The sequence below is a fragment of the Pyrgilauda ruficollis genome, unplaced genomic scaffold (genome assembly GCF_017590135.1).
Source record: "Pyrgilauda ruficollis isolate IOZ18807 unplaced genomic scaffold, ASM1759013v1 scaffold2, whole genome shotgun sequence".
Classification (NCBI taxonomy): domain Eukaryota; kingdom Metazoa; phylum Chordata; class Aves; order Passeriformes; family Passeridae; genus Pyrgilauda; species Pyrgilauda ruficollis.
Window position 1 is genome coordinate 11,973,918 of NW_024519206.1, and position 26,576 is coordinate 12,000,493.

The window sequence follows — 26,576 nt, forward strand, 5'->3', positions numbered from 1 at the left end:
TCACTTCGGAGAGCCGCGACGCGCACACGGCATTATTGTGAAATACAACCTCGCTCGTACCCTGCAGCAGGGTTTGCTCCAGCAATGCTGCACTTCGGAGACCAATTTGTTTAGCTGATCACTGTCTCTTTGACGTGGCTGCAAATGTTACCTTTCTTTTTCAATCAAAAACACAGCAGGGTGTGCCATCTGTTTGGCACAGCCTTCCCTCTCTTCCCCGATGCCTTTTTGTGCAGATCATTTTACATGGCAATTTGCACGGATCCTTTATACCTTGATTTTGGTAAACATTTCTGCTTTCTTTTTTTAAATAACATGTCGCTCAGCTGAGTATCTTCAGTGTTTAAAAAAAAAAGGGGATAAAAAAAGCAGTGTGATCACAGGCAGTAACATAGAATAAAAAGTATTTAAAAAAAAATATTTTCGGAGCAAATGGCTGCCTTTCATTACATTGATTATTTAAAATAGACATGTTTACCAAGACTGGCTAACGCATTTTACACTGCTGTGTTCCACATCATTTTCCTCCTTATATTTTACCTGGCAGGCACAGCTAATCAGAAGATTAATTTAACCATTTGAAAGACCTTTTTAAAGCAGGTTAACAAAAAAATAGCCACCGTATTAAATTGTCATTATATAACAAAAGCTAGCAGTAAAGCGGTTAACTATTTTTTCCCCAGCTCAGATGCTGCTCAGAGCAATGAAACCCCCTAAAGTAGGAACAGATGATCAGCACCACAAGCCGAAGCCACGGGGATGCTCACGGAGCTGTGAATGCTTTGCGGCATACAAATGAATTATCCTCATTCTTCTCCTGCTGGAGCATATAGGCCAGACCTCATTAGGATTCAATATCGCTCTGCTTTTCTAATGTTAATGTTCCAGTTATATAAGAAATGTGAAAAGGGGCTACGTATGGGGGAGGCGGGGGGGAGCTGATGCCACATTTATGGTCAACACGATGCTATAATTTGAAAGGCACAGCTTCATATTTTTGAGGAAATTACTGTGGTTTCCTATCTTCCCTCTCAGTCCTAAAGCAGCATTTTGTCCTCTCCTCCCTCTAATAAGTGTGTTTCAATGGTGTGCCTAGCCCACAGTTACAGCCACTGCAATAAGAGATTTTATAGCTTCGTTTTTTGGTGGGGGGGAAGATGCTGTGACTAAACATCAGATGGTGAAAGCTTGGAGTTCATTTTGCTGTGAAAGGAAACATTGCACTTTATGTTAATAAACAACTGTAGGAGTTTTCACCATCCAGGAATAACTCAGACATTAGTCTGCGTTCTTTTGTCTGGAGAGCAGCAAGCAGGGTAATGAAAACAAAACCCGCCGAGACATAAAAATACAATTTATACCTTTTTATCAAGCAAAGAGAAAGTTGGTTAACGTTTGAAAAGGGAGCAGTAATGTATATTTATTGACAATTTTATTGTAATAATTAGATGTTTACACAGTCTGGACATTGTGGCTAAATCACTTCCAGCATGTTTATTTGTAAAGGGCTGTTTTCAGGGCAGTGCAGTAGGCTCATTAAGAAGACAGACTGTATTAAGATTCAAAGAAATTATTACTTCCCAGGCTTTGCTTCAATGGTTTGGATTTAGAATAAAATATAAAATAATTTTGAAAGAAAAAAAAAAAAAGAAAAAAAATTTAAAACCCCAACAGCAATACCATCCAAACACCCAGCAGACTGGAAATGATGAAGTAAAATGGAGAATATTTTCTGTAACGGCAATTTCATCTTTTTTTGTTCCGAAATAATCTGGTATTGTACATTGGAAACAATACGCAATATTGTGGATGCCATTTCCAAGTGTCTCTTTGTGGCTCTTAATATATATCATTTTAACACTTGCATTTATTTTTGCACTCCAGCTAAATAACTAAATGATATTTAAGATATATTTAAGATATATTTTCCTCCTTTTACTTTATTTTTCAGGCAGTGCTGTTAGTCCACCTTTAAGAAGTCTTTACCCAGCATTTGGTTTATACATTTATTTGATGTGTAGGTGTCCTTTTTTTTTTCCTTCAGCCAAAGAAAGATCACTTTTTACTACAAGTCCTCAGAAATGTTCATTATTAACCTAGAAACTATTGCATGTTTGATTTTTTTATTTTTCTCATGGGCAAAAAATAACAAGTGAAACATTTATACTCATTTTTTAGGCAGAAACCTATTTGGGGGCTTCTTCACTAACCAGTTTAAAGTGATTTGTCTGATCTGGAGTGAATTTTACACATGCTAAGTGTGCCTAAACACCAACTACAGATTCTTCTGGTTTTACAAAGGTAAGAGAAAGGAAGGCAGCTGAAATTGAAAGAGCTCCCAGCAACACAGCCTTGACTAGCAAGTGCTTCTACATCAAGTTAAGAGCACTGTCCTGCATTTAGTGCAGTATCCGTTTTAAAATTTAAAATGTCTTTAAAAATTAAGGCAGCAAATAGGCTATAATGTTGCTCCTGTCCAAGTATGTTTCCATTACAATTAAGAAATCAATATGCAGTATTTATTGCTGAAAGATTATGCATAAAGAGGAGCACATAAAAGGTACCATTGCTTAAACCTTCCTGGCTTTCCTTTAGCTACTGTTTAGCCACTTTTGCCCAGAAGCCGACTCATTAAATGCCATCCAGGCCATTCCATATAAATGCTGTATGCTCCCTGCTCTCACAAAGAAAAACAAAGATGATAAAAGAAACGGATAAAGAGATGTCAGCTTGCAAAGAAAATACGGGGTTATATTTCCTGAGAGCTGCACAAGCCAACTCACAAACTTGAAATATTACAGATTTGGTTTTACAAGTCAATCACAGCAATATATTTGGCCTTGTAATTACTGTCAGTTTTGACAGGAAAGGCAATAATTTTTTTTCCTGACATGTGAGTTTCAATAAAATCAGGTAGCCACATCACAGAACACTTTCTTACAGAGAATTAAAAGGACTTCTCAGAGAGATAAAGAATACTGCCAGAATTAAATATATGTCATACATTCAATTCAATAGTATGGGGGGAAAAAAGGGGGTGGGGAGGGGGACTATCCTTACATATGGACCTGATCCAAAGCCTATTACAAGGATGAGAATGTTTCTATTCACCGGAGTGAATTCTGGAAAAATCCCTTTCTGTTCTCAGAAGAGACAACAGACAAAACTGAAGGCTATTTTTATCTTTTTCTCTTTCTCTAAGACACCCAACTGGTTTATGAAAATTAACAACCTAAAGTGAATAAATGGCTACAATCTGAAATTGTAGCTATTTTGCTTTAAAAACTGTGAATTACATGCTTTTCATTTCAATGAGAATCAATGTAACACTGTAATATACTCAAAATTGGTTAGAATCTGTCACAGACACACTTTGAAGTATATGATACCTTAAAGAATCCTTTATCTTTTTTAAAAATATACTTATTGTGAACCAAATTAATTACTGAGGTTATGCACTAATAATTTGCTGGGTAAGACATAGTGAACTTGGTTGCTGCTTGGAGATTGTGAAGTTGTAGGAGGATAAGGAACACGTAAACCCACAGAGCAGCAGCATTTTAGTGTACCAGGCAAAGAATAAGACTGGGCTTGTATTTATTCTGCCATTTCAGAACAGTGTCAGCTCACCACTGACTTACAGAATTGCAAAAAACTGGCCTGGAACAGACCTTAGGAGGTGATTTAGTACATGCCCCAACCCAAGGCAGGAATCTCCATGGTTCAGTCATTCCTAGCAGGTGAGTTCATTCCCTGCAGGTTCTCCAAATCCTCCAGAAATGGAAATCACAGAAACTCCCAAGGCAACCAACCCCAATGGTTCACTGCCCTCACCACTGGAAAGCTTCACCTTGTGCCTGATCCGCCTCTACCTGGAAGCAATGTAAACCTGTTATTTCTTGGTGTCATCCATGATTAACATGATCCCATTTAGCAACTAGGGTTGTAAGACTAACTGAGAACAAAAGGCCACTCAGGCATTCCTAGCATGAGATGGAACAAATGATAAAAATCACCAATTCAGAATTTCTTCTAAAACCATGTCCTCTGTCACCCACCCTTTACTCTGAACGGGTGGAATTACACCCTGAGCAGACCAGAGCAGGCACTGTGCAAGCTCCTGGCAAGGAGCTGCATTTCCTGCTACTTTCAGAACCTGCAACTCCATTAAGTTCTCAGGATAGGACTTAATTATGAGAGCAATAAATTTGGCCTAGAGAAAATAGAATATACTAGGAGACATAGGGACTGAAAGTGGCCATATACAGATGTTATAATTCTGTGTCAGTATACTCATATAGCAAGACAAATCCTCACTATTATAGACTTATTCCTTGGCTGAGAGGAGAGGCACAGCCAAAGCATTAATCTGCCATTGACAGCTGTCTATAATAAAGATTCCTGATATATTGTACCTGCCCCTACACAATTCCGATTTGGTAGAGAAATGGAGCAGACAATGAAACACTCAGGGTCAAACACAACTTTTCTCACATCTGGCATACCTGCAACGTTTTCAGAAGAGTAAAACCCAATTAATCCTGGTATAATCAATCAGACTTCAGCGCAGAGTGTACAGATCATCAGGGTGTGAACTGGGAGTTCAAAATGAGTAGGATGTAAAATACTTCCATCTGGTTACGAGAACTATCTTATGCCAAGGAAATCTTCTCTGGAGATCAAAATCACCAAAGCCATTCACTTTGTGTTCATAATACTCCCTGTATTTGTCAAGTGCTGGGTACGGAGTGATTTTGAACATCAAGAACCACTTCATAGATAAATTGGCACCCTGTATCCAGGTGGTTAACTGATGGTTAGCACTACACTTTAAACTACAAAACTTAATTTTCCACAATATTAAGAACTTGATTCTAAATCCTGTATGTCAAGAGTAAGAAGTTACATGAGCAGTCACAATAAAGCCAAGGGAACTATGTGCCTAGTGCTTACTTTTGTCGATGAGGAGTTAATACTGTGCCCTCAAATTAAGAATTACCTATATAACTTTTGCTGAATTAAGGGGGGAGTCACATGGCTAAATTCCCTTGTTTCAGACTATACATGCAGAACTGACTGTTTTCAAGAAGCAGACAGTGGAAAAGACAGAAGATGTTTGTGTCACTGACAACTGCCTAGATTTCAATTTTTTTCTGTAATACCAGCAAAAATGACAACACTCAGGATGAGCAGGACACTCACAAGCCCACAGGACAAGGGAAGGACATACACTACCAATGTTATGATTAATGTAGTCTGAATAGCTACTGCAATTTCAGTTAATACATTTAACAAACAGTACGTCTATTGTTACTGTTAACTAGGCAAAGTTATTGAAATAATTGTCTGGATTATGACAATTAATTCATAATCAAACACTGTTTACCAAATGAAATATATGTGGCCTCAGTAGCTGCTCCATACGCTCTTCTGTGATCACTGTGAGTCACCCTGGTCAGTTTTAGACTGAATTACTCTAACAAATATTCCCCATGTTTCAGACGTTATGACATCTAAGCAAGGGTATTTTGCATGAAGGCCTCCTTTACATAAGCCAGAATGTGCAAAATACAATTCCACTGAAACACATTATCATTACCATTTAATGAAACAAGCATGATGAAATCCCTTTGTGGTCCACGTGTGCTTCTTGGAATCATCAGCTAGTCTGAGGACCCACAAATGGGAATGCATCGCATCATGGTTTTGTATGCCATTCTGTCAGATCAGGCTATAATTCAAAAACCTGATCCACACCTGATGGACAAACACCTGCGTAAATTTCTAGCTCATTGAATTTATTAGAGATGCTCAGAAGCAACAGGGCAGCTGAAGGACCTAAGATAATATCAGACATAGATCAGTAAGGCTCAGTTTTCAGCTAAGGGCCAAACATGTAGCTCTTTGTTCTCTCTCCTCTGCTTGCCAAAGCCTGAAACCAACACTGTATGGATTCAGGTTCCCACTCTCATGTAGCATTCACATAATCTGCACCTGAAACATAAATTTGACCCAATTCTATAAAAACCTGATGTTTTAAGAAGGCATATCATGGTATATGTTCTCCTCTTCACAATTTCTTTTAAATAAATGAATGCAGGAGTGAAGCGAAGACAGCGTATTCAGAGAAATACAAATCATGAACAAGCTTAGTGAGAGAGATTATTCTGGATGATTCCTCTGCATTTTGAACTTTCCTTCACGTGAAAATTTACAAAACTTAGAAGACAATATGTTTGTTTCCTGAGCTCTGCCTTTAAAGCAGGACCAAACACATTAGAGGGAGGCAACTCTGGTCACAAGTCAGTAATGACCTATAGCCACCTTGGGTGGCTATCACAGGACAGCCAGCAGCTGAATAGGTAGTCTCAGTCTTTATTGGTGTGGTACCAATATTACAGACGGGACTGCCTTGGTCTGTCTGGCCTCGGCTGCTGACCGAATAGCGGCACCGGTGGTGTTTTCTCCCCAGAGTCGCTATTCAGTACCTGTGCCTGCAGCTGAGCACATGGGGACAAGTCCAGGCATGCCCCGAGCTCCAGTGCTTGCGGGCTGGAGCTTGCTTTGAGGGGGTCACTCCTCAGCCTTCCTGAGCTGGAGGTTCCTTTAAGGCGAGGTGAAGAAAGGAGTGGGTCCCAATGGAGAGTTTTTAATCCAGAGTTTTTATTTGGTGGCACAGTCTCTGAATCTTGCAATAACTCCCATGAACTCTCCAACAGAACCCTCCACCAGAACCCCGACCGCGTGCTCTGCTTGCCCTTTTACCTGGGCAGAGGGGCAGGGGAGGGGGCCCGGGGAACACCAACCAGGTGTGAGGGGAGGGGGTCTCAGGCGAGAGGGACAAAGACAAGTCATGACATCATACCGCAACAAGTCTTGAAGTGGTTAAGTGTGAGTCTCAGAATCAGAAACAAATGAGTGGAAAGGAAGCCAGTTAGTTTAGAGACCTTCCAAGGCAGTTCTCACAATTGCTAATGTGGATAGCCTATTTTTCAGGCAACTAATAGAACTCTAGATGTACAGATTATTCACTCCTTCCCCTTTCATTGAGGTCTAATATCCTAAAACTAAGCCCAAAATCAGCTTGAAAATAAGAAGTTTCAAAACATTAGTCTGGAGTATTTTACACACAAGCAAAAATCAATGTCACAAAAACCGCAGATTTTGATAAGATACTAGTGACACAATGCACTAAAATGGTGGGAAATATCAAAAGAGGAGCTAATAGAATAGAGCCTTTCAAGAACTGTAAATAGTTGGGGGTTTTTTAAAGGTAGAAATGCCTTTTCTCTGTGGTAAAGGTAGTGTGGCCATTATGAGCATGTCAATGTAAACACCAGAAAGGAGAAACCAGCATCGAAACAAGATTGTAAGTGACGATATAATAAAACCCACTCCTTCCTACACACACATGTGCATTCATGCCTGACTGCTTTTAATTTAAATATAAGGAAAGAATGGCAGACCTCTCGGAACAGAGCAAGAGAAAAGGAAGATGCTTTCCTGCTGCCATGTGACTGTTTACAGATTTCATCTTTTCTCTTCCACAGTGAAATAAGTCTGAGAGGCTGAAGACTACCAATGAACAAACTGAGTAGCCCACGCCTGTCAGACTGTCTGTGCTCTGCTCTTCTCATGCTGACCCTATTAGATCTGACTATTAAAAAGCAGCATTGGGCCATGTCAGCTCTTGGGTGGGAGGCTGCCAAGGCACACATCCATGCTGCTGGCTTTTCAAAGACTGATAATGATCCTGTGCAATACTTTTTTCCTTTACCTCAGGCAGTTCTTCACGGGGGTCAGTTCTGGGGTGCTACATACTCATCTTGTAGCATGAGGTGTAAAACTAAAGTCCTTATTTCCGTGGCCATTAAAAATCCCACAGCACTATTTACAAGTATGGAAGTAATTACGGCAGATTGGAAGTGGCCAAACTGGTAATTCTCTTCTGCCAACATAAATCCTCCCACTGTAACTGAATGTGAATTTTTTTTTTTTCATCTCACAGCATAAACTTTAAAGTGTTGCTGTAAAATGCTCATTAGCCAAGAAATCTCTTTATGAGTAGCACTTGCTTTACAATAGAGGGTGAAAGGAAGTTTGCTCTATGGCTTGTGAGACAGTGAGGATACTTTAGGATAAAAGCTCCAACATATCAGTTTGCTAGAGCAGAAAATTAATAGAGATAGATTGGTTTTTAGTGGCATTTGAAACTATCTGCCTCTTCATCTACCAGCAGCTCTTCTTCTCAGACTGCCTGCACTATTGTACTTTATTCTCTGGCACGTTGCTACAAGATGACACCTTGGATTTTTAAGCTTTTCCTGTTAATCAAAAGACTTGTCCTCCCAAAAAGCTGGGAAGAAGCTGACAGTTTCAGTTTTAAATTTGACTTATGTTAACATAGCTTTCAGATGCAGAGGTTTTTCCTCTACTTTGCTTTGAACCCAGCAACTGAATTTCTATTAATTTCTATGTGTTAGTTTGGATTAATGACAATTCCAGACAGCCGAAACAGAATTGTCATTACAAAATCTCTCCTAAACAAATCTGTAAAAGACTATGATATAACAATTCATGGGTTATCACTACCTGATCTGCTTTACAATTAAAGGGAAAAGAAACATATATATTCCTCAGCACTACACAGCTGAATAATAAAAGCTGCATCCCTTTCACTTGCACATCCTGCCACCATCTAAGCCCCCTTTACTTCTTCCTGTAGGATGGAAAGATGAGTCAAGTCACAATTGCATCCCAAAAGTACCAAATCCTGTGCTTACACCCAGCTTGAATCCACAATTTTAAGTTCATAATGTGAAGCTGAATGGTACTGCTCCCTCACAGTAAGACAATGGATGTTGGGCAGGAAATTAAGACAGAGATGCAGATTTGGCAGAGCACTCCTTGCTGAGCTTAGTGTCAGATTTCCTAAATAAAGATGGAATTAAGCAGATGGAATTTCTCCTGTCTGAGAAATATCAGCTTCAGAGAAACCCTAGTAAGTGAAGGTCTTATAGAGTTTATCAGTACTTCATGCTATGTAAAGTTGTTTATGAGGTTTCCATGCATATGCTTATTCCCACAGTTACTGTGTACTGACAGTCCCACACCACTGTCATCTACCTGGGTACTTTCACCACATATTAGTATTTTACAGCTTCCCTATAGATCCCACTGAAATTTTTCAAGCCAGGATTCTAATTTACACCCACAACTTCATTTTGCTTTACCTGAGATACAAAAATGGATTTCTATCATTTGGCTTAGAGAAATAAGTGCTGTTCTTTTGTTTGGTTCAGCTTATGGAAATAATTGCATCTCCTTCAGAAAGACGACAAAGAGCATTCAGAAAAAAAAAAAGCACTTTGAAACAGTATTGCCTGTTTTTGAGTTATTGTTTGAGATCGTGATGCAAAAGCAACTGAATTCAATAGCTTCTCAGTTTCAACAGTCTTTGGATCAGGTTCTAAAGGGTTATTCTTTATGTTCCTTCTAATACTGTACCATACTCAGACTGCAGAGCCAAAAAAAGGAAAAAAGTTTATGCATTTAGCTTTGAATTTAGAATGGGTTCTTAATTAGCATTCACTTTCAGCTTAATTCCAGTCACAGGAAGTTTTTTTTCCTTAGTAGAGGAGCAAAAGGTAAGCTGAGCCATATCACTTCTCTAAATCTTATCCATACATCTTTCTGATAGAAGAACCAGCGCATGCACTGCCATCAGTACATGTAATTAGTGGCAGTATGCACAAAGAGGTATAGCCTAACGAGATGCTGCAAAAATATGTGAACCAGTTATCCGTATACAGAAGCACATGAAAAGATACTACAGAGTGGCATGACTATATCCGGGTGCCTCTGCTATAAAAAGCATTTGTATTACCCTTACTTCTCTGAATAAATTCAAATGACAGCCCCATTTCATTTCTTCATTCAGTCTGGAGGCCAGATGGCATTAGAATCATTTACTTCACCTTGTTGTGCTTAATTACTACAATCAACACACTATTTTCCAAATTAATCATAACAAAGTAATTTCATTAGTAACACAGCAGGCTGTTGAATTATTAGCATCATAACAGTTTGCAAACAATTAAACTTTATTTGAACCTTAAAAATTTGCAGAGTAGAACATTATTATAAGATCTAATGGCAGTACCACAGAAATCCAGAACACAGCAAATAATCAAGTAAAACGCTGTACAATGTGAGAGTTACAATCACCTTTTTAAAATATACAGAAAAATTTACAGAAAGGCAAGCACGGTCTAAGTGAACAAAGAAAATTAAGCAATTAGCATCTTCTGCCTCGGTTTTGTTTAAGTTGTATTACTGAGATTTTCTTATCCAAAAAAGGTTATGGTATTCGTACAGATTTAAAGTAAACCATTCATCCGTGGTCCATTGCTGGTTTATTCTGAGACATTACCCGTGAGTTTCAGGACACCTTTCACGTTCTGAATTAAGGCAGTTTATTTACTCACCCCTAGCAATAAGTACTAAGAAGGGGGAAGCCCTAAAAGAGAATTACAGACAAAAGCCACTTGATGTCTCTGGTTGTCACCACCCAGGCGAGGCCGCGCCGGGCAGCTCTGCCCCTCATCGCTTGGCTAAGGACTCCCTCTCCTGGAAAAGCGGCAGAAGCGGCGCGGGACGGCGCGGAGGGGGAAGGGGACAGGGCCGGCACCGGGAGGGAGCCGCCTCCGCCGTCCCACGAAAATCTGCTGCCACCCAGCGCCGCGGCCGCGCAGCGCAGGGGCCGCCCCCGCCCCCGCCCGCGGCCCGCACCGCGCCCGGCCGCGCCCGCAGAGAGCAACCAGCCACCGCAGCGCCCCGCAGGCGTGGGGGAGGGCTTATTCCCTAAAAAGTACACGGTGGTGCTGCTGGGATTCGCAATTCTGTAATTAATAAAAAGCCATTTCGGTGGGCAGATTTATGGCGCTGCCATGTTAACAAGGGAGCAGGAGCGTTTCCAGCCCCGCTGTTAACGCTTCACATTCTGTACACAATCCACCAGTACGCTTGACAAATTAAAGTAGTAAAAGATCTGAAGACTATAATCTATCATTTTAATGCTTTGCTGATAACACACAGAATCAATTCCAATGACTATCTCTTTAAAAAATTACAACAAAACTCGGTCCCGTTTGACGCCTATTAGAATTCAGTGTACCAGCAAGTACCATACATTAGCTGACACAGAGCACAACATCTTAGTTTACTGAAAGGATCCAAATTCCGACTTCAGCCTGACGTTTCCTTTTAACCCACAGTGTCTGCAGGGTCCGCCTGAAGCATAAACAGCACAAGCAACTACACGGGGACCTGCACAGGCTCAGCAACTCACAGGCTGGCCTGACCTGCCTCGTTGGCAGATTAAGGGTCTCACAAATCAACTCTCTGGGAGGACTCAAAAAAGTTGATCTTGCATGCTAATAGTAAAGTACATCTCCCAAAGAAGAGTATGTAAAGTATTAACTCTGACTTGCCCAACCATTTCTCCACAAGTGGTAGTATTTTAGTGTACTTTTTTATGTTTCAGTCAATGTTTTTGATTATCCACAAGTTCTGGCTTTGACACAAGAATGCAGGTAGCTGTTGCTAATCCACACAGGGTGAAGATTAAGATCTCTGTTGCATAACCTATATCAGAATTCCATATACCAGCCAAGTATCCAGATTTGACTCTGCAAAAGTACACTACAGATACAATATTTCATACTACCAGGGACAAAAATATTTTCACCTGCAATTTAGCTTGTGTTGACTTAGCAAAAACTGTAGGGTTTAATTTATTTTCACAAATTTCCATAGAATTATCATGTCCAAGTCAGAATGGTACCAGGGCAGTATTACCACACAGGCCCATTTATAACATCAGCAAAAGAATCAAATCTTCATTGTGTGTCAACAAAATAGTAATTAACAATACAAAACTAAATATATGAGAAAAATAAGTCATTGGCTAAAGCATAACTTTAAAACATCCAGAAAAAGAATACCCTGAAGACTTGAAATATTATACATAAATTTCCCTCAACTTCCTGATACAACTGCACCAGATATACAGTGAGCATAAAAAGGTTAATGCATGCATGAATTGAGTAAGAGTTTACCCTCAAAGCTCTGTGTAATTTTTCTGAATCTGCAGAACAGGAAAAGATAGCAAAATTCCCCAAGAGAACACAAATACAGCTATACAGAGTGCTGCTAACATGTTAAAAAAGAGCAACAGGCACTATATGGCTGCTTGTGCCCCATATGTTAATTATCATCTATTAATTTCCTAGCACTAAAATTCTATAAAAAGTGCCTGAGAAGACCACTTGCATAAAGTTATGATCAATTACAGTTTATAATGTTTAATATACACGAGGCAGCGATCTGACTACATTCACTAAAACCGCAAAACATGTACAGCAGAATCGTCTTCCAGAGGCTGTGTCTGTAAACTGCAGCTGCACACCACTCTTCATTTCAAGTGCAGATTTCTCCTGATTAGGGAGAGGGAAGTTGAAAGTTCATCATTAGCCAAAAAACCTCAAACATGCATATCAAACTCTGTCCAAATATCCACCCCCTTCCACAGTTTTCTGCACAGACAGATGTACATGTGTTACTAAAGTAACAAAACTAAATAAAAACAACATCACTTTTATTTTTTTAAAAATCTGGAAAAAGGAACACAGTTATTAAATATATAATCTTTTGCATGCTGTGGTTTAATATTTCACATAGTACCCCAGAAAAAAAAAAGTACTTTAATTGAACCTTCAATATATTTTGCCATAATCTTTATGTTAACAGGACTCCTACAAAGGTTCCAGGAAAGACATACTTATGAAACAGAGAACAAGGGAACATATAAGCCATTACAGAAGATTGGATTAAAATGTACTTACCCAGGCCTCTCAAATATCATACATCTCCATTAAGTAGTCTTTAGGCACCAAGCCAATGGTTCCCTTCATTTCTCCTACCCACCAGCCAAATCTATTGTACTCCTAATTGAAAACAATACGCAGTATTAACCTTTAGTCTGATATAAATGCAATAGAGTTTTGTATGCAACTCCTTATGGATGCTTTCTCTTATACACAGTTATAATCATTTCAACTGAAAATTAAAACATTTTATCTTTTTGTTATAGGCATTCACATGCAGTTAGGGAAAGGCAGAAGGTAAATTTTAAAAAGGCCAGGCATACTCAAGAAATTTCTTAATTATGGCCACGCTTCTCTAACACCTTCTAAAAATAGCCGACCTCCTTATCCTCTCTTCATCAAAAACACAAAAACCTTGTCTTTGTAAAAAAAATCTAATAGCACAACACTGACATATATATAAGAATCAACAGGGATTATTTTAGTATCACAAGCTAAACTCTTAGAAACTTACCATCAGCTTATTTTAAAAACTACTTCACTCAAATGTGAAGAGAACACTATATATCTAATACATAATATCTTTCTATGGACAAAGTCTACTATTCTTTAGGCTTGCAGAAAATTCTACAGCAGATCTCATATTCCTGACAGATGACTAATGTACTCCTGCTTCAAATATGTTTAGGCTTAGTGAGATAAATATGAAACAAAATGAATTATAATCATTTAAAGAAATAATATCTTCCAAAAGCAGTACTAAGTAAGAGTATTGTGGTATTGTGGTATGTAATTATTGTAAAAATAAAGTAATGTAATACTGATATGTAATTATTGTATATTGTGTCATATAATTTACTTTTTTCCTATTTTAAGATCAGTCCTAACAATGAATAATAAATTGTAACAGCTGGAATTGCACATACACATATATTGAGCTACCGATTAAGCATTATTAAAACAGAGACCATACTCAAAACTGAATGATTAGTAAGATAGAAATTACTTTGGAACAAATATGCAAAATACAAAATACACAGATATCTCTGATAAGCAGCATCTGCTTCCTGCTACACTACACTTCTGATGAGAAGAAGAAAAGGCTCTAGAATTTGAATTACTGGTCCTACTGAGATAAAGCTTCTATTTTGAACTGTAGGTAAAGTTTTTCGGTTATAAATAGCCAAGTGGAGCTTAAGGGTTAATGGCGCTTCATTAGAGCCTGAGCTATAACGATTTGCTGCTGGCGTATTTTGCCTGGTCAAGAGTTCTCTGGGGTCCTATGAGGTGCTTAGTGTACTCAGCTCTCTCTGTGCTTAACTATGATGGCCTGCTTTCATGTAGGCTTTTTTTTCTTTGCCTTTTTTTAATGCTTGCATGCAAGCACACACACTTTTGTATTTTCTAATTGTGGAAGGCTGAACATTAGTCTTCAATTAAACATTTTCTTCCTTCGCTTAACAATGAATTGGTAATTTAAAAAACTATCCTACTATGCATGAAATACTGCAGTAAGTGTGATTTAAAGGAAATCCACTTAAAAAACAGCAGGAAAACCTACATTTATTATGTGAACATGCAAACAAGAAAGCTGCAAAAAAAATTCCACCTTATTCCCCCTTCCACTGCAAAGCAGACTGCTGGGGATGGGTTTGGTCTTGAAAGTCTAGAGGTATCTGAACCCGATCTTCAGTACACGCTGCTCTCCACAGAAGTTAATAACCTTTCCCATGAGGCTTCACATTACACCCCAAATCCTTAAAGGCGAAACAATACCCTGACACTGAGGTTTATAATCTTCCACATCAGCCTGTTTAAAAATCTATACTTTATCTCACAATACACTGTTTAAATATACAAACTAGATTTCAAGACTGAAGTGGGAAATGGCTGAAAGGAGCAGCACTCACGTATACTACTGGAATCTCAGCAATAAATCTCTCCAAGGGAAAGCAACAAAAGATTTTAAGCTGCTACACAGAATTCGCACAGTGACTGACAAGAGTGATTAAGCAAGTTTTGCTAGACATCAGCCAAAAAAACAAACAATACATGAAATGAGGGAAGTGGCTCAGTTAAGCAGTCATTAAACTGCATATGACAAATGGCACAGAAAAAGCTTGTGGATTACATTATCCATTGAAAATGTTCCACTTAGCAACACTACATGGACTTAGAAACAATTGTTTTTAAAGAAACAATTCAGATAGCTCAAATTAAAATTAAAAGCATGCTGCTGTTTTGAAAACTTTCTGGGTTTTGCTACTTACTAATACACTACTTACTGCTCTGGCATGAAGCTAAGTGAGAAGATGAAATGAATGTTGATGTAACAGACTAGTAAACTAAATTAAGGATTCACTGCAGCCGTTATACCATACAGACAATATTGCAACACAGAAGCCTTTCCTTTACATTACTATTCTTTGTATGGGTCTCAAGAGCAACATGAATCCCAATTAAACTATCTGCAGTCTATAGAAGTCTGAACAAAAATATAATGCAGATACCTGGCTACCAAGAACATAAAACCTTAATATCTGATTTTAAAATAATTAGATAGCACTCCCTTTTAAACTGATTAAAGTACAGACATTTCTCTTTAAAACTTGTAACCCCTCCTTTCTATCCTCAGTAACATGAAAGAGTGCTTAACTAGTGAGGCAGATAAGCAGTTCCCCTAGTCCTTTCTTGAAGTCACACATAAAATCCAAATTGATGTATTGTTTCTATCAATGCTATAAATTATAAACTCCTTTGCAGCAATATAATTTCATTAAGACACTGCTTTTGTGAGGTCCATATGTCTATCACTGCTGCTTGAGATGTGTAGAATAAAACTCTGCAGCCCACATACGTGGAAAATAAGGATTAATACACAGAAGGACATGAATACAGTTAAGGCTTTTATATGAATAAAAAAGTTGGGAAACACTGTGCTTTTGCAAGAATCAGCTTCAGATCTCAGGTACCACTGGGTTTACCATCTGGTATCCCTCACTGCATTCAGCTCTTAATATCACTGCTAACATAGGCAAGCAACTATACTTCAGAAGGACTGATAAAATAATGAAGAGTCCTTTAATCTACAGGAAACCATTGTAGTCAATTTATAAGAAATATTGCATCCCTTTGTAGGATGTGTAATTATTTTCTATTAATCATGTGCTATAAAGCTACATTATGTGGTTATTCTGTTATCACTAGAAAGAGGCCTGCAGTCAGCTCCTGACAATGTTAGGTAATTACTAACACAAAGCTTCTTTCTCCTTATGTAGAAACGCTATCAAGATCCAGAGGTGCTGTGATGCTCGCTGTATGAAAATAACTCTCCAAAGAAATTCAATAACTGCAAAATGAATTGCTCCAAGGCAAATAGAGGGATAGGGAGAGGGGGGCAGGGCCAGATCCAGCTGCCCTGCAATGAGGAGAATGCACAAGTGTGCGGCCACGCTCTGCCATGTGACAGGGAGCACATTTGCCATACCAGGCAATGTTAGCAGGGCTGGGGGGAGGAGGGGGCCACCACAACCCCCCCACCCCAAAAGACATGCACCAGGGCAATGGAATGTATTATGCCAAATAATATGAAACAACAACCTTAACAAATGACCAAATGCTTTCTAAACTACTTCTGCATTTCCACTGTCATAGAGTGGATTGGTTTTTTTCCCCAGCAGAAATTTATTAACCAAAGTGAAGTAATTTCACAGGGCAGGAAGGAACAGGTTATGATTTAACATTTAACATGCTGGCAAAATACTCTGTACAGCATGTTAGATAGCAGGGGGTAAAAGTCCCATTAGGGTTTACAGGCTCCTTAAATGCTCTCAACTGAGCACACTGTGGGCAAATGCTTCTCCCTGTCCCCATCCCATCCATTTCACTGCACTGATGTCTGGGTAACCATGACTTCATGAGACACTGATCATAACATCTTTTGTACTTGGGGAAAAAGCAAGAGTTAGCAATACACTCCCTGTTTTCTACAGATATCATTTAAATCCAGGATTTTAGTCCTCTGCAGAAGAAAATTTTGATATTTTGACATACAAAGAGAGAAAATTTTTATAACTGAGGATTTCCAAAGAAGTTGCTACCTTTCGAACAGTTCCTCTGTCTGTATGAGATTCTCCAGATGCTTTGCACCATATAAACTTCTACTGACTTCAGCAAAAGTTGAGAACATCTAGTTCTTGTGCAATTAGTCTCCATTGTTGGATACATATGGTATGTTTTTTTGTGTTTGTGGGGTCAGTTTTTTTATTTGTTTGGTTTTAAAAAAGAGTTGCTGAAAATTATCATTGTGTTTCAATGCCTTGTAGCAAAAAATGGAATTGTATTTTAAAAAGACTACAACCAAAGTATGTGAATTCAAGATTTTTCTCCTTCCTTCTTCTAGTGGCACTGTGACTAATACTAACTCATGGGCTGAATACCTGCAAACTTTAAAACTGAAAAGCAAAACGTATCTATAGCCTTCTTTGGGGTTAAAATAAGTAATATCTACTATTAAGCTAAATATGTATCAGAAGCAGGGATAAATTTTTTGCAAAGAACATTCTAGGGTGTAATTTTAGCAAGATAATATTTTAAAACATCTCCAATTCATCCAGGAGATTCATACTAGCTAAAAAGTTTTAGAACTTCCTTTGATGTAATTGTTGAATGATACACTATCAACCAGGGAGCAGTTTTGGCACAGAACAGCATTTTCTCTAAAAGCAGAGAATGACAAATGTCTTAAATAACTGAATGAGACTTCTTCACAGGTAGTAGAGTTGTTTTAAGACAGCAATAAAATGGTCATCTTTAAAAATATAAGCACTAAATTTATTGTATGGTTGCGTTATTAGGTTTTATTTCCCACAATGACATGAGAGAAAATATACAGCAATTAAAGATTTCCAATATAAATCACAGTAAGCAGACTGAGTTCTAAACCAAAACTGCCCCCAGAAAACACCCTGGAACAATAGGAAGGCCATTTTATTTTACATTACATGACACATGGTTAACTTTTCTTCTAATCTGATAGGTAAAAGCTTACATCTTATCAGTATGCAGAGCAACAGAGTTAGAGCCACTTGGCATTAGTTCTAACCAAACTTCTATTTAAAGGCTTTCACTTTTGTCTTTAGACATATACTTATTGTTCTTCCACCCCCTCCCATAAAGATCAAAACTAAGCAAGCCAGGAAACGGGTAATGTACAGCTGAGTATTGCATTTTAGTTTTGATCACAAGCATCCCACTGAAGTGAATCTCCCAAAGCTCCCACCTTCCCCCCACTGGCTCCCCTTCCAGGGGGAGCACACACACTACATTTTTTTCAGATGAAGCTAAAATGGAAGATGCACTTGAACACGCTCCAGCCATTAATGTGTTCTCATTCCACAAGACCAGGCTAGACCACTTTGGATCTCCAACAGCTTTGGAAAAGCGTGGTGTGGACACTAGGGCTCAAGCACTAAGTGTTTCACTCGGCAAATCTGCTCCTAGTGGTACTCCCTGTTTGCTAGAGGAGCCATAGGCAGTATGGCCATGGAATAGAAATTATGGATCTCAGTATGATCAGCCAGAAAACAACCTGAAAAAATAAAACACTCAGGATTTCAGTATGTCTTTCATATATTTTAGAAAAAATACTGAATAAATACATTTTACTAAGATTATACAGATAGTGAACAAAATGTTCACAGTGATTCTGAAACCGCTGCATGGTTAAGTTGCACCTTTATTTCCTAAGCAGTAACCTGAGCTGTGGAGTTTCTTTGTGTTTTTACTAGGCAAAAAATACAGGTTGAGATGTGAGCATTTTAACATTTATTGTATTGAAAGAACAAAAATCTGCCACACATGAAACCTACAACCACTGAATGTAGGGTAATCTAAGCACCAAGTTAAAACTCTACTTTCATAAAAAATTCTGGAGCAAAAGGTTTTCATAGATGAATCATAAATACCAGAGTGAGCAGCACTGGTGTGCAATGAAATAATAACAAGGAGAAAAAATAACAAATAATAACAGTTTAAGATATAATTTCTGGTTTTGAAGTATTTCCTATTTTAATAGAAATATAAATAAGAAGTATATCAAATTAGTTTAATGTTAAGAAATGTCAGTAATTGTACTAAGCAGGTGCCCACTAACATATTAAGGTAAATTTGCACTATTACTTGCATTTGGCTGATGAGACTATGGAACTTGATAACAGAAAACACACATCTAAAGTTAATGAACAAGTAATGCAAGTGTGGCACTTGCATAAATTGTGCATACAAAACTTAGGGAAAAAAAATAGAACTACCTCCCATCCATAGTTATCATTGTTTCTGGAAATTGATTTCTTGAGTAGAGCTATGGAAGATTTATAAAAATGATTGCTATACTATGGTCTGTTTTCCCATTTATCACATGGGCTTGAAAGCAAAGGCAAGCCCATAAATGAGCAGGAGTTAAGAGCAATCATCCTTTTAGAAAACAGGACTACAAAATATTGCATTTCTAACAGTCAATATTAACTAAGGAATGTTATTAACAAGTCTCTTTATCAGTACAGCTACATTTTTTTCATTACAAAATGGAATAAGGGTATATAGCTCTCTGAAAGTTCACATCATTCATAGTGTAAGTGATAAAAGCCACTCGAATATTCAAGAATATTATAAATTAAAATACTAGTAATAGTATATCTATACAGATACATTGATCAATTAATCTGAAATGTTAACTATGTCTTTAAATAAAGTTAACAAGTAGTATTGTGATAGCTCTGTTAATTCTGCTCAGATTGAAAACTCAACTTTTGAGGGAAACTTGATAGAAAAACCTAGAAAGAAGTTGTGAGGCTTTGGGGGGTTTTATAAAAGCCCACAGGACTGCTGCCCCACACAAAAGCCACAACTGACATAAATATTTAGAAAATAGCTTAAATAGTTTTTGAATACACCTCTAAAACAAGAAAAACATGATTTTCCACAGTTACTGCACTAGTTGGGCATAGGTCTCTCTCTTGTCAGAGTATGAGCTCATGCTCATTGAAATAACACTGAGTTTTGGTGCTCATTTAAAAGCAAATTCTGGGGATTTGTCTTTGCATAATACTTAGCTATTTTAGGAAGGAAACACTGCCAAACTGAAACTATGCTCATTTGTCTAAAAGACATTTACGTAGAAACTTACATGTAACATATTGCTCCTCTTGCTTTATTTAAATTCTATAAACGCCCGAATTTGCTAAACTGGTTCATAATTACTCTGCTATACTAATGATCTAATTTCATGGAAACAAATAGTGCTTTCCCCCTAATTTCTATACAGGTATGAGAAAAGCTGGTAAAAATATATTGCTTTGGCATAACTATTGCTGGGAGAGATGAATATCTATCTTATCACGTTCATCAGAGCAGGCCATACCATTTATATTTCACTGTAAAACAAAGAACTATTACATGTTGCACAAATATGCTCGATATTTTGTTAATGCTTCACCCTTCCTACTATAACATGGCTATACCCGTACTTACTTCCTTATCAGCAAAATGTGATTTTCAAGAGTAATGTTCCTGGCTGACATATGATAGAAAGGCAATAAAGCCACAGCTAGGTTCAGCTGAAGCTGAATTTATGACACCATTTTGGATGCATACACATCGCCCCCCTGCCAGTACCTGCATCTCTCATTTTCAACCACTAGATGGTGTGAAAAAATAAAAAAATTGCCTAGGATTCCTGCCGACTGCCACAAAATCCAAGTATTAATGTAGTGGATTAGGAAATATTTTAGAAGAAAAGTCTTGACCCACTTCGGGATGGTTAATCTCACTTTTCCTTTGGTTATATTTTCACTTAACGGACAGAGAGCTCATAAATGATTAGACCTTGAAACTGAATCGAGTGGAGGGTTAAGATAGATAATTCTCTGGCACTTTCCCCTCCAAGGACCCTAAATTCCAAGCTGACAGTAGTGGCCAACACTCATTTTTCTGAAAAAGCTGTAACAATCTTTAAGTGAAACTGGGCTGAGTTTTCTGGGCTGTATTTTGGAGCAGAAATCATTCCCATAGAGAGAGGCTCTATATATCTGGAGCAGCAGCAAGCCTGCTTCAAGGACCGATTACGGATTAATCACGGCATGGCAACAGGACTGTTGATATACAGAGGACAGCTTAAGCTACTGTTTTTCTATTTTGCTCCATTTTTTAAATTAAATTTCTCACTCTTTTGGGGAAGGAGTAGCAAACAATTTTTTTCACCTACAAGCTAAGATTAAGATTTTATAGTCGCCATAATGTACCCGAAGAGCACAACCCACAAAGAAGCCAAACTCATACAGTGGAATCCATTCACTCATGGGCTTTTTGTGGGGAGCGAGAGGGGGAAGAGGTGGTTATTTTAAATTAGTCCAATTCTTCAGTGCTGAATAACTGCTTGAAAGTTTGCCCAATCCACAAGCTTTATTCAGCCTTTAGTAATGCAATTCAGTTATTAGTTTAAGTGACAATGAAATACCTCAAAAGACGTACATGGTCAAATTAATATTAGCAATACATCTTCTATATTTTTATATAGGACTATCCTTCTATCCATAAATCTTAAATTTATTTAAAACAGAAGCTGCTACATTTATTATCCAGAAATGTAGTTAAAGGTATCACAGAAGATTTAAATTGTGCAAATTGTGACAAAACTTAATTTGAAACTAGGACAAACAGATGCCTTTATCTTTCATGCACCAACTTGTGTATTTCAGTGACCTACAATGTTTTGTTACTAATTACACTGAATGGCAATTAGATGGACACATATTTTATAAAGTAGTTTTTTTTAATTGAGAACTTTAAAAGCTCAGCTTTTTTTCCTAATATGTGGGGAAAATAGAAGTTTCCTCTGATTAATTATTCAGAAGTAGATTTCAATGGACCATGAGATATATATTTTAACAGAGGTTTTGTTTGTGTTGGAGAGGTCAAGGAAAAATGTGAAAATTAACCAACATTAACATAGAACAAAACTTCATGCCTTTACTGTTTAGTGCTAATTCAGACGAGAGAAATTATATTTCTCCTTTGCTTTGCAAACAGAAATGTAATAAAAAAATGCCCAAATCTGTCAGAGCAAACAAATTTGGAATCTGAGCTCTCAGAACAATAACAATATAGATACTAAGATGAAAGCACAGCCCAAAAAAACAAACCATCTTCTGTTGCAAGATCCCAAAAAAGTCAGAATCAGCAGAGTCAGGAATATAAAACAGGAAACAAAATCATAACATGCAAGATAACTTAAAATTCTACAAGGTTAACTTCTACAAGCAGAAAGTACATTGTCTTCTGTCAGTTAACAAATGGTAGCCAAGATCTAACATGTAAATAAACATGCTTTAAAGTTAATTCCTGTTACATGGCTATGTTTTAATTGTGATTATAGTTCATTTGACAAAATAATTAATTGCAGTGACTATCTGATTGCAGACAAAGGATTTGAAAGGGAGTGCCAATTTCCCCCCACAGAACTGTGGGAATGTGCCCTTGTGCCATGGCTCTCTTTTTACAACCATGTAGCCCCAGTAGCGTCTCATACCTTGCTGATAATGTAGATAACGTCACCACGTTTAAATGTCAACTCATCACTTGCATCTCCTGTGCAGTCCCACAAACCTTGATAGTAATTGGCATAATCGATATTTTCGTTATCTGCAAAGAAAACAGCAGCTAATTATAAAACAACCAAGACTGAGGATAACTAAAGTTGCTCTTTAAATCTTCAAATAGTACAAAGCAATTTATTAGCACACATTTCTTACTCCTCTTTTCAGAAACAGCTCCTTCCTGCCATGAAAGCAAGTGAAAAATAAGTTTAATGTGCAAGCCCTTCACTGGCAAGTTGCATCACTGAGAGACATGTAGCTACAGGTTTTCAAAGCATTTTTCAAAGCTGCAACTTAAAGCAGCTATTTTTCCTCTGCCAGTATATTTCTAGCAATCCATATATGTATCCCAACTTGAAACTGATAAAACTGCTAGAATATAATTAATAATGATCAGTGAAAGGAAGCTAAAGTATTTTGTGATACACTCCCCCACTCTTTCCTGTTCCAACAAAATTAAATAGCTTCTCTGAGAACCTCTGAGATAATCCTTGATTCTTCCTTCTGAAATATTGGAGAACTTGGAAACTGTTGCTGAAGCTGCATTTCAAAAATATTTGTGTCAGCTCCAGTTTAGGACATTAAGGCCTGGCTAAACGTGCAACTACACTACAGTCATAAACTCATCCTTCTAACAGCATAAGCACAATGGATGTGCTGTGTTCAAGCTGCCATACAGACCATTAACTGATTGATTATTTAGCACTCTTTGCTCTGTAATACGGCAATAACACAGTAATAAATGCTTTGTCATACATTTACAATACAGAGAACATCTATTGAAACACAGTGCTCACACACAGTTAAATACACTGGGTGCTTCTGTTGCACTGCAAACTATTTCCTGTTTTTAATTCCATGAGAATGGAGTGTGATGAGTTAATGCAAAAAGAATGTAAGCAATACCACTAAGATGACCGGTTACATTATGTATACACTAACCAGACAGAATGTATATGTACTAATAATTTACATCACTGGAAAGCTATCTTCTAATTCTGATAACATAAATATCACTGAACTGGCTGGATCAAGGCTGTCATCTTAGTTTTGTTATATGATCCTTGAACTGCAGGCTTGCTGGTTATTCCAACATACACCAGTTACATTTGCATGTCATTAGCACTCTACACCATTATTTATAGTTTACATTTTAACCATGATTGGTTCATATTTTTACCAAAAAAATCCTGCTAAAATATCAAGTATCAGGAGATAGAAAGCATCACACTATAAAAGAATAGTGGTACTCAACTTGTGTTCTTCTCTATTTTGGCAAATACTTAGATTTGAATTTTAATACTCTCTGTATGAGCGAGAAGAGCTTATTTTCTCTTTCTCCATTTCAGTTCTGTGTTGTCTTGTTTGGGTGGCAATACTGTCATAAGGCTAAATATTCACAACCTTCAATTCAAAGCTGCTATGCCAGTTATCCACCATTTAATTTTCCATAAACTGGTGATTAGGAGCTACGACTTGCTGTGTGGCACTAGGGGGCGTTCTGGCTGCCAGGGCCCAAAATCTTCTGTCCTCACCCCAAAAGCAACAATTGATACCCGTATGAAAGCTCACAATCATTCAGAAATAAGAGATTTGGTTATTTAAAAATGCACAGACATTTTAACATGAAGGCATAATCAGTTTGAGATGTTGCACTTGCAAATTTTGGCCCTTCCTATTTTTCACCTCATTATTCACCAATTTAGCATTAGACAATTATAAACAGTAACAGAGGTTAGCACAAAATTAATTTGTGATAAATATTAAATCAGAATATCTCCTTGATCATTTCTTACTATACTGATCACAGTTCCTAACTCTATGTCATAAACAATAACATATGTCCACATGAGGAAAAAAATAAAAGAATTGTTTTGGTATATCCCACCTCTCAAATCTTTCATCACTTGGTTTATTGATTTTGTTTAAAACACATTACTCAGGACTTTTACTTTTTCAGAACATCACTGAAAGAAATCATGACTTTCCACACTGACCTTTACCCCTTTGAGCTCTGCTCTTACCTTTATGTGCCTGAAGTAACTCCTGTTAACACTTAAGTGAGTTGCAACAGAAGTGACCCAACAGTGGGTGAGACATATCTCTCCTTTTATGTTCATCATGAACATTTAATTAAGTTTTAAAGTGGAAAGCAACTCAATTAATAATGCGAACACAAGGAAAGATGCATTTTAAAGTAAGCTTATTGCAACAGTGAAGATACTGACCAAAGACTAACCATGGCTCTCTGCCCTCATTTGTGAATTCAGCATAAGATAGGGTTATTTAAATCAGAAAGCCACATTTTTTAAGAAAAATATATACCAGTACCAGGAGCACAGAAAAAAAAAAAAAAAAAACATGGAAAGGAAGTGGCAGTGTTAAGTTTGTGAACAACTATGCTGGTCTTTCAAGAAGTGTAAATCTGAAATCCCGTCTCATGCCCATCAGCACAAGCTCCAAATTCTGTAACGGTAGCTACCTATACATAAAAGACAATTGTAAATGTAACTTCAGACTTTATACACCTAAAGTGAAAAGGGCTCCATAAAATGATTCACAGTGCTTACAAACACAGGTGTAGAATGAAGAAAAAAAAAATGGGCTGCAAAAGCCTCTGCAAAGTACAAGCCCACTCGTTCTTACTTTGGTCCCTTTCAGTTTGAGGAGACCTTGACAAATTTGCTTTTATTGGCTCTGAAGAATGGTATAAAACAAAACCAGAAGGTCTGAGTAAAGGAATTTGGTATTTATATGACAGTGAAATAATGTGAAGCTTCTTAAACACATGTAGTACCTGAAAACAGATGGATTTAGCATCAAGAACTTACACACCCATTACAGTTCAAATTCAAAAGGTATTTATTTATTATTATTTATTATAAATTTATTATTCATTATTATTTATAATAATGAATAAGGTGTTACTCTGTTACAATTATACTCTATTCTCAAACACTTCAAAATATCACGTGCCTTAAAAATACTATGACGACATAATTGCTAAACTGAAGTGTGTTTTGAAGGTATGGTCACTTGGCCACAAATACAAATAAGACACAATAAAAAACCATTAAGTGTGTAGCTGAGGGCAGAAAGCAGTTTGGTTTTATCTACCCAATGCTTTGAAGACTACCAATCCCAAGAAATGGGTGAGGAGGATTTTGGATAGGTTGTTTCTCTAGAAAATATTTCTTCTATTCCAGGACAGCTACCTAGATTATCTACTATCCAATAGTTATCAATAACTCTTCCAAAAAGAATTCTTCATGGCTTACTTCAGCCATCCCTGCTTTTCTAGTAATGGTTGAAGGAATAAAGGATATTTTTGTTCAATATACGGAGAGAAACCTTCGGAGTTATTTTGACAGATCAAAAGACAATGGCTGCCATCCTCTCTGACAGTAGTCTCAGACTGCTTATTTACAGAAAAATACTGGCATCTAATAATACATGCTTGAAGAAAGAAAGAAAGGTGAACAGTTCAGGTAAAAAAAAAAAAATCTGAAAAATATATCACTCAAGCATGCCTCACAAATATTAGACTATTTAAAACTTAGGAATGCCCATGAGTTGCTCAAGGGGGAAAATTATAAAAATATTCTAACAACCACAATAGACAGAAAAGAAGAACTAAACCACACCACAACTTGAAAAACAGATTAATAGTACGTTTTTCAGAGGATTTAACTGTGCTGTCCCACTGCAGCCTAAGGCAATGTAACTGCAGGTTGTTTAATTTTTGCCCCCTACATTGTGACAATTTTTGCAATTCCCATTTCTGAGCACAAACCTGACAGAACACTAAACTGACCAAAACAAAATCATGAGTTACAACCTAAATATGAAAATGCACTACATAAAACATTAGGATAAATGCAATTGTGACTGATTTCCCTCAGTCATCCATTTTAACACTGATGACATGTGAGTGAGCAAACCCTTCTATGGCAGTGATTTCGAGCCAGGAGCTTTATTATTTGCTTGCACATTCCTTGTGGAATGAAGGAATACATGTGAATGTTTTCCATTCACA

The 26,576-nt window shown here is 37.4% G+C and overlaps 1 protein-coding gene across 1 annotated transcript in view; it reads right to left on the reverse strand.

Moving 5' to 3' along the window:
- Positions 1-10,081: 10,081 nt before the first annotated feature.
- SKAP2 (src kinase associated phosphoprotein 2) overlaps positions 10,082-26,576 on the reverse strand; it is a 120,924-nt gene continuing 104,429 nt past the window's right edge. Inside the window, exons 11-13 of the mRNA XM_041466591.1 lie at positions 22,474-22,586; positions 12,906-13,007; positions 10,082-12,497 (exon numbers count right to left, since the gene is read on the reverse strand). Coding sequence (XP_041322525.1) covers positions 12,915-13,007; positions 22,474-22,586 — 206 coding nt within the window. The 3' untranslated portion in view covers positions 10,082-12,497; positions 12,906-12,914. The remainder of the gene's footprint in view (positions 12,498-12,905; positions 13,008-22,473; positions 22,587-26,576) is intronic.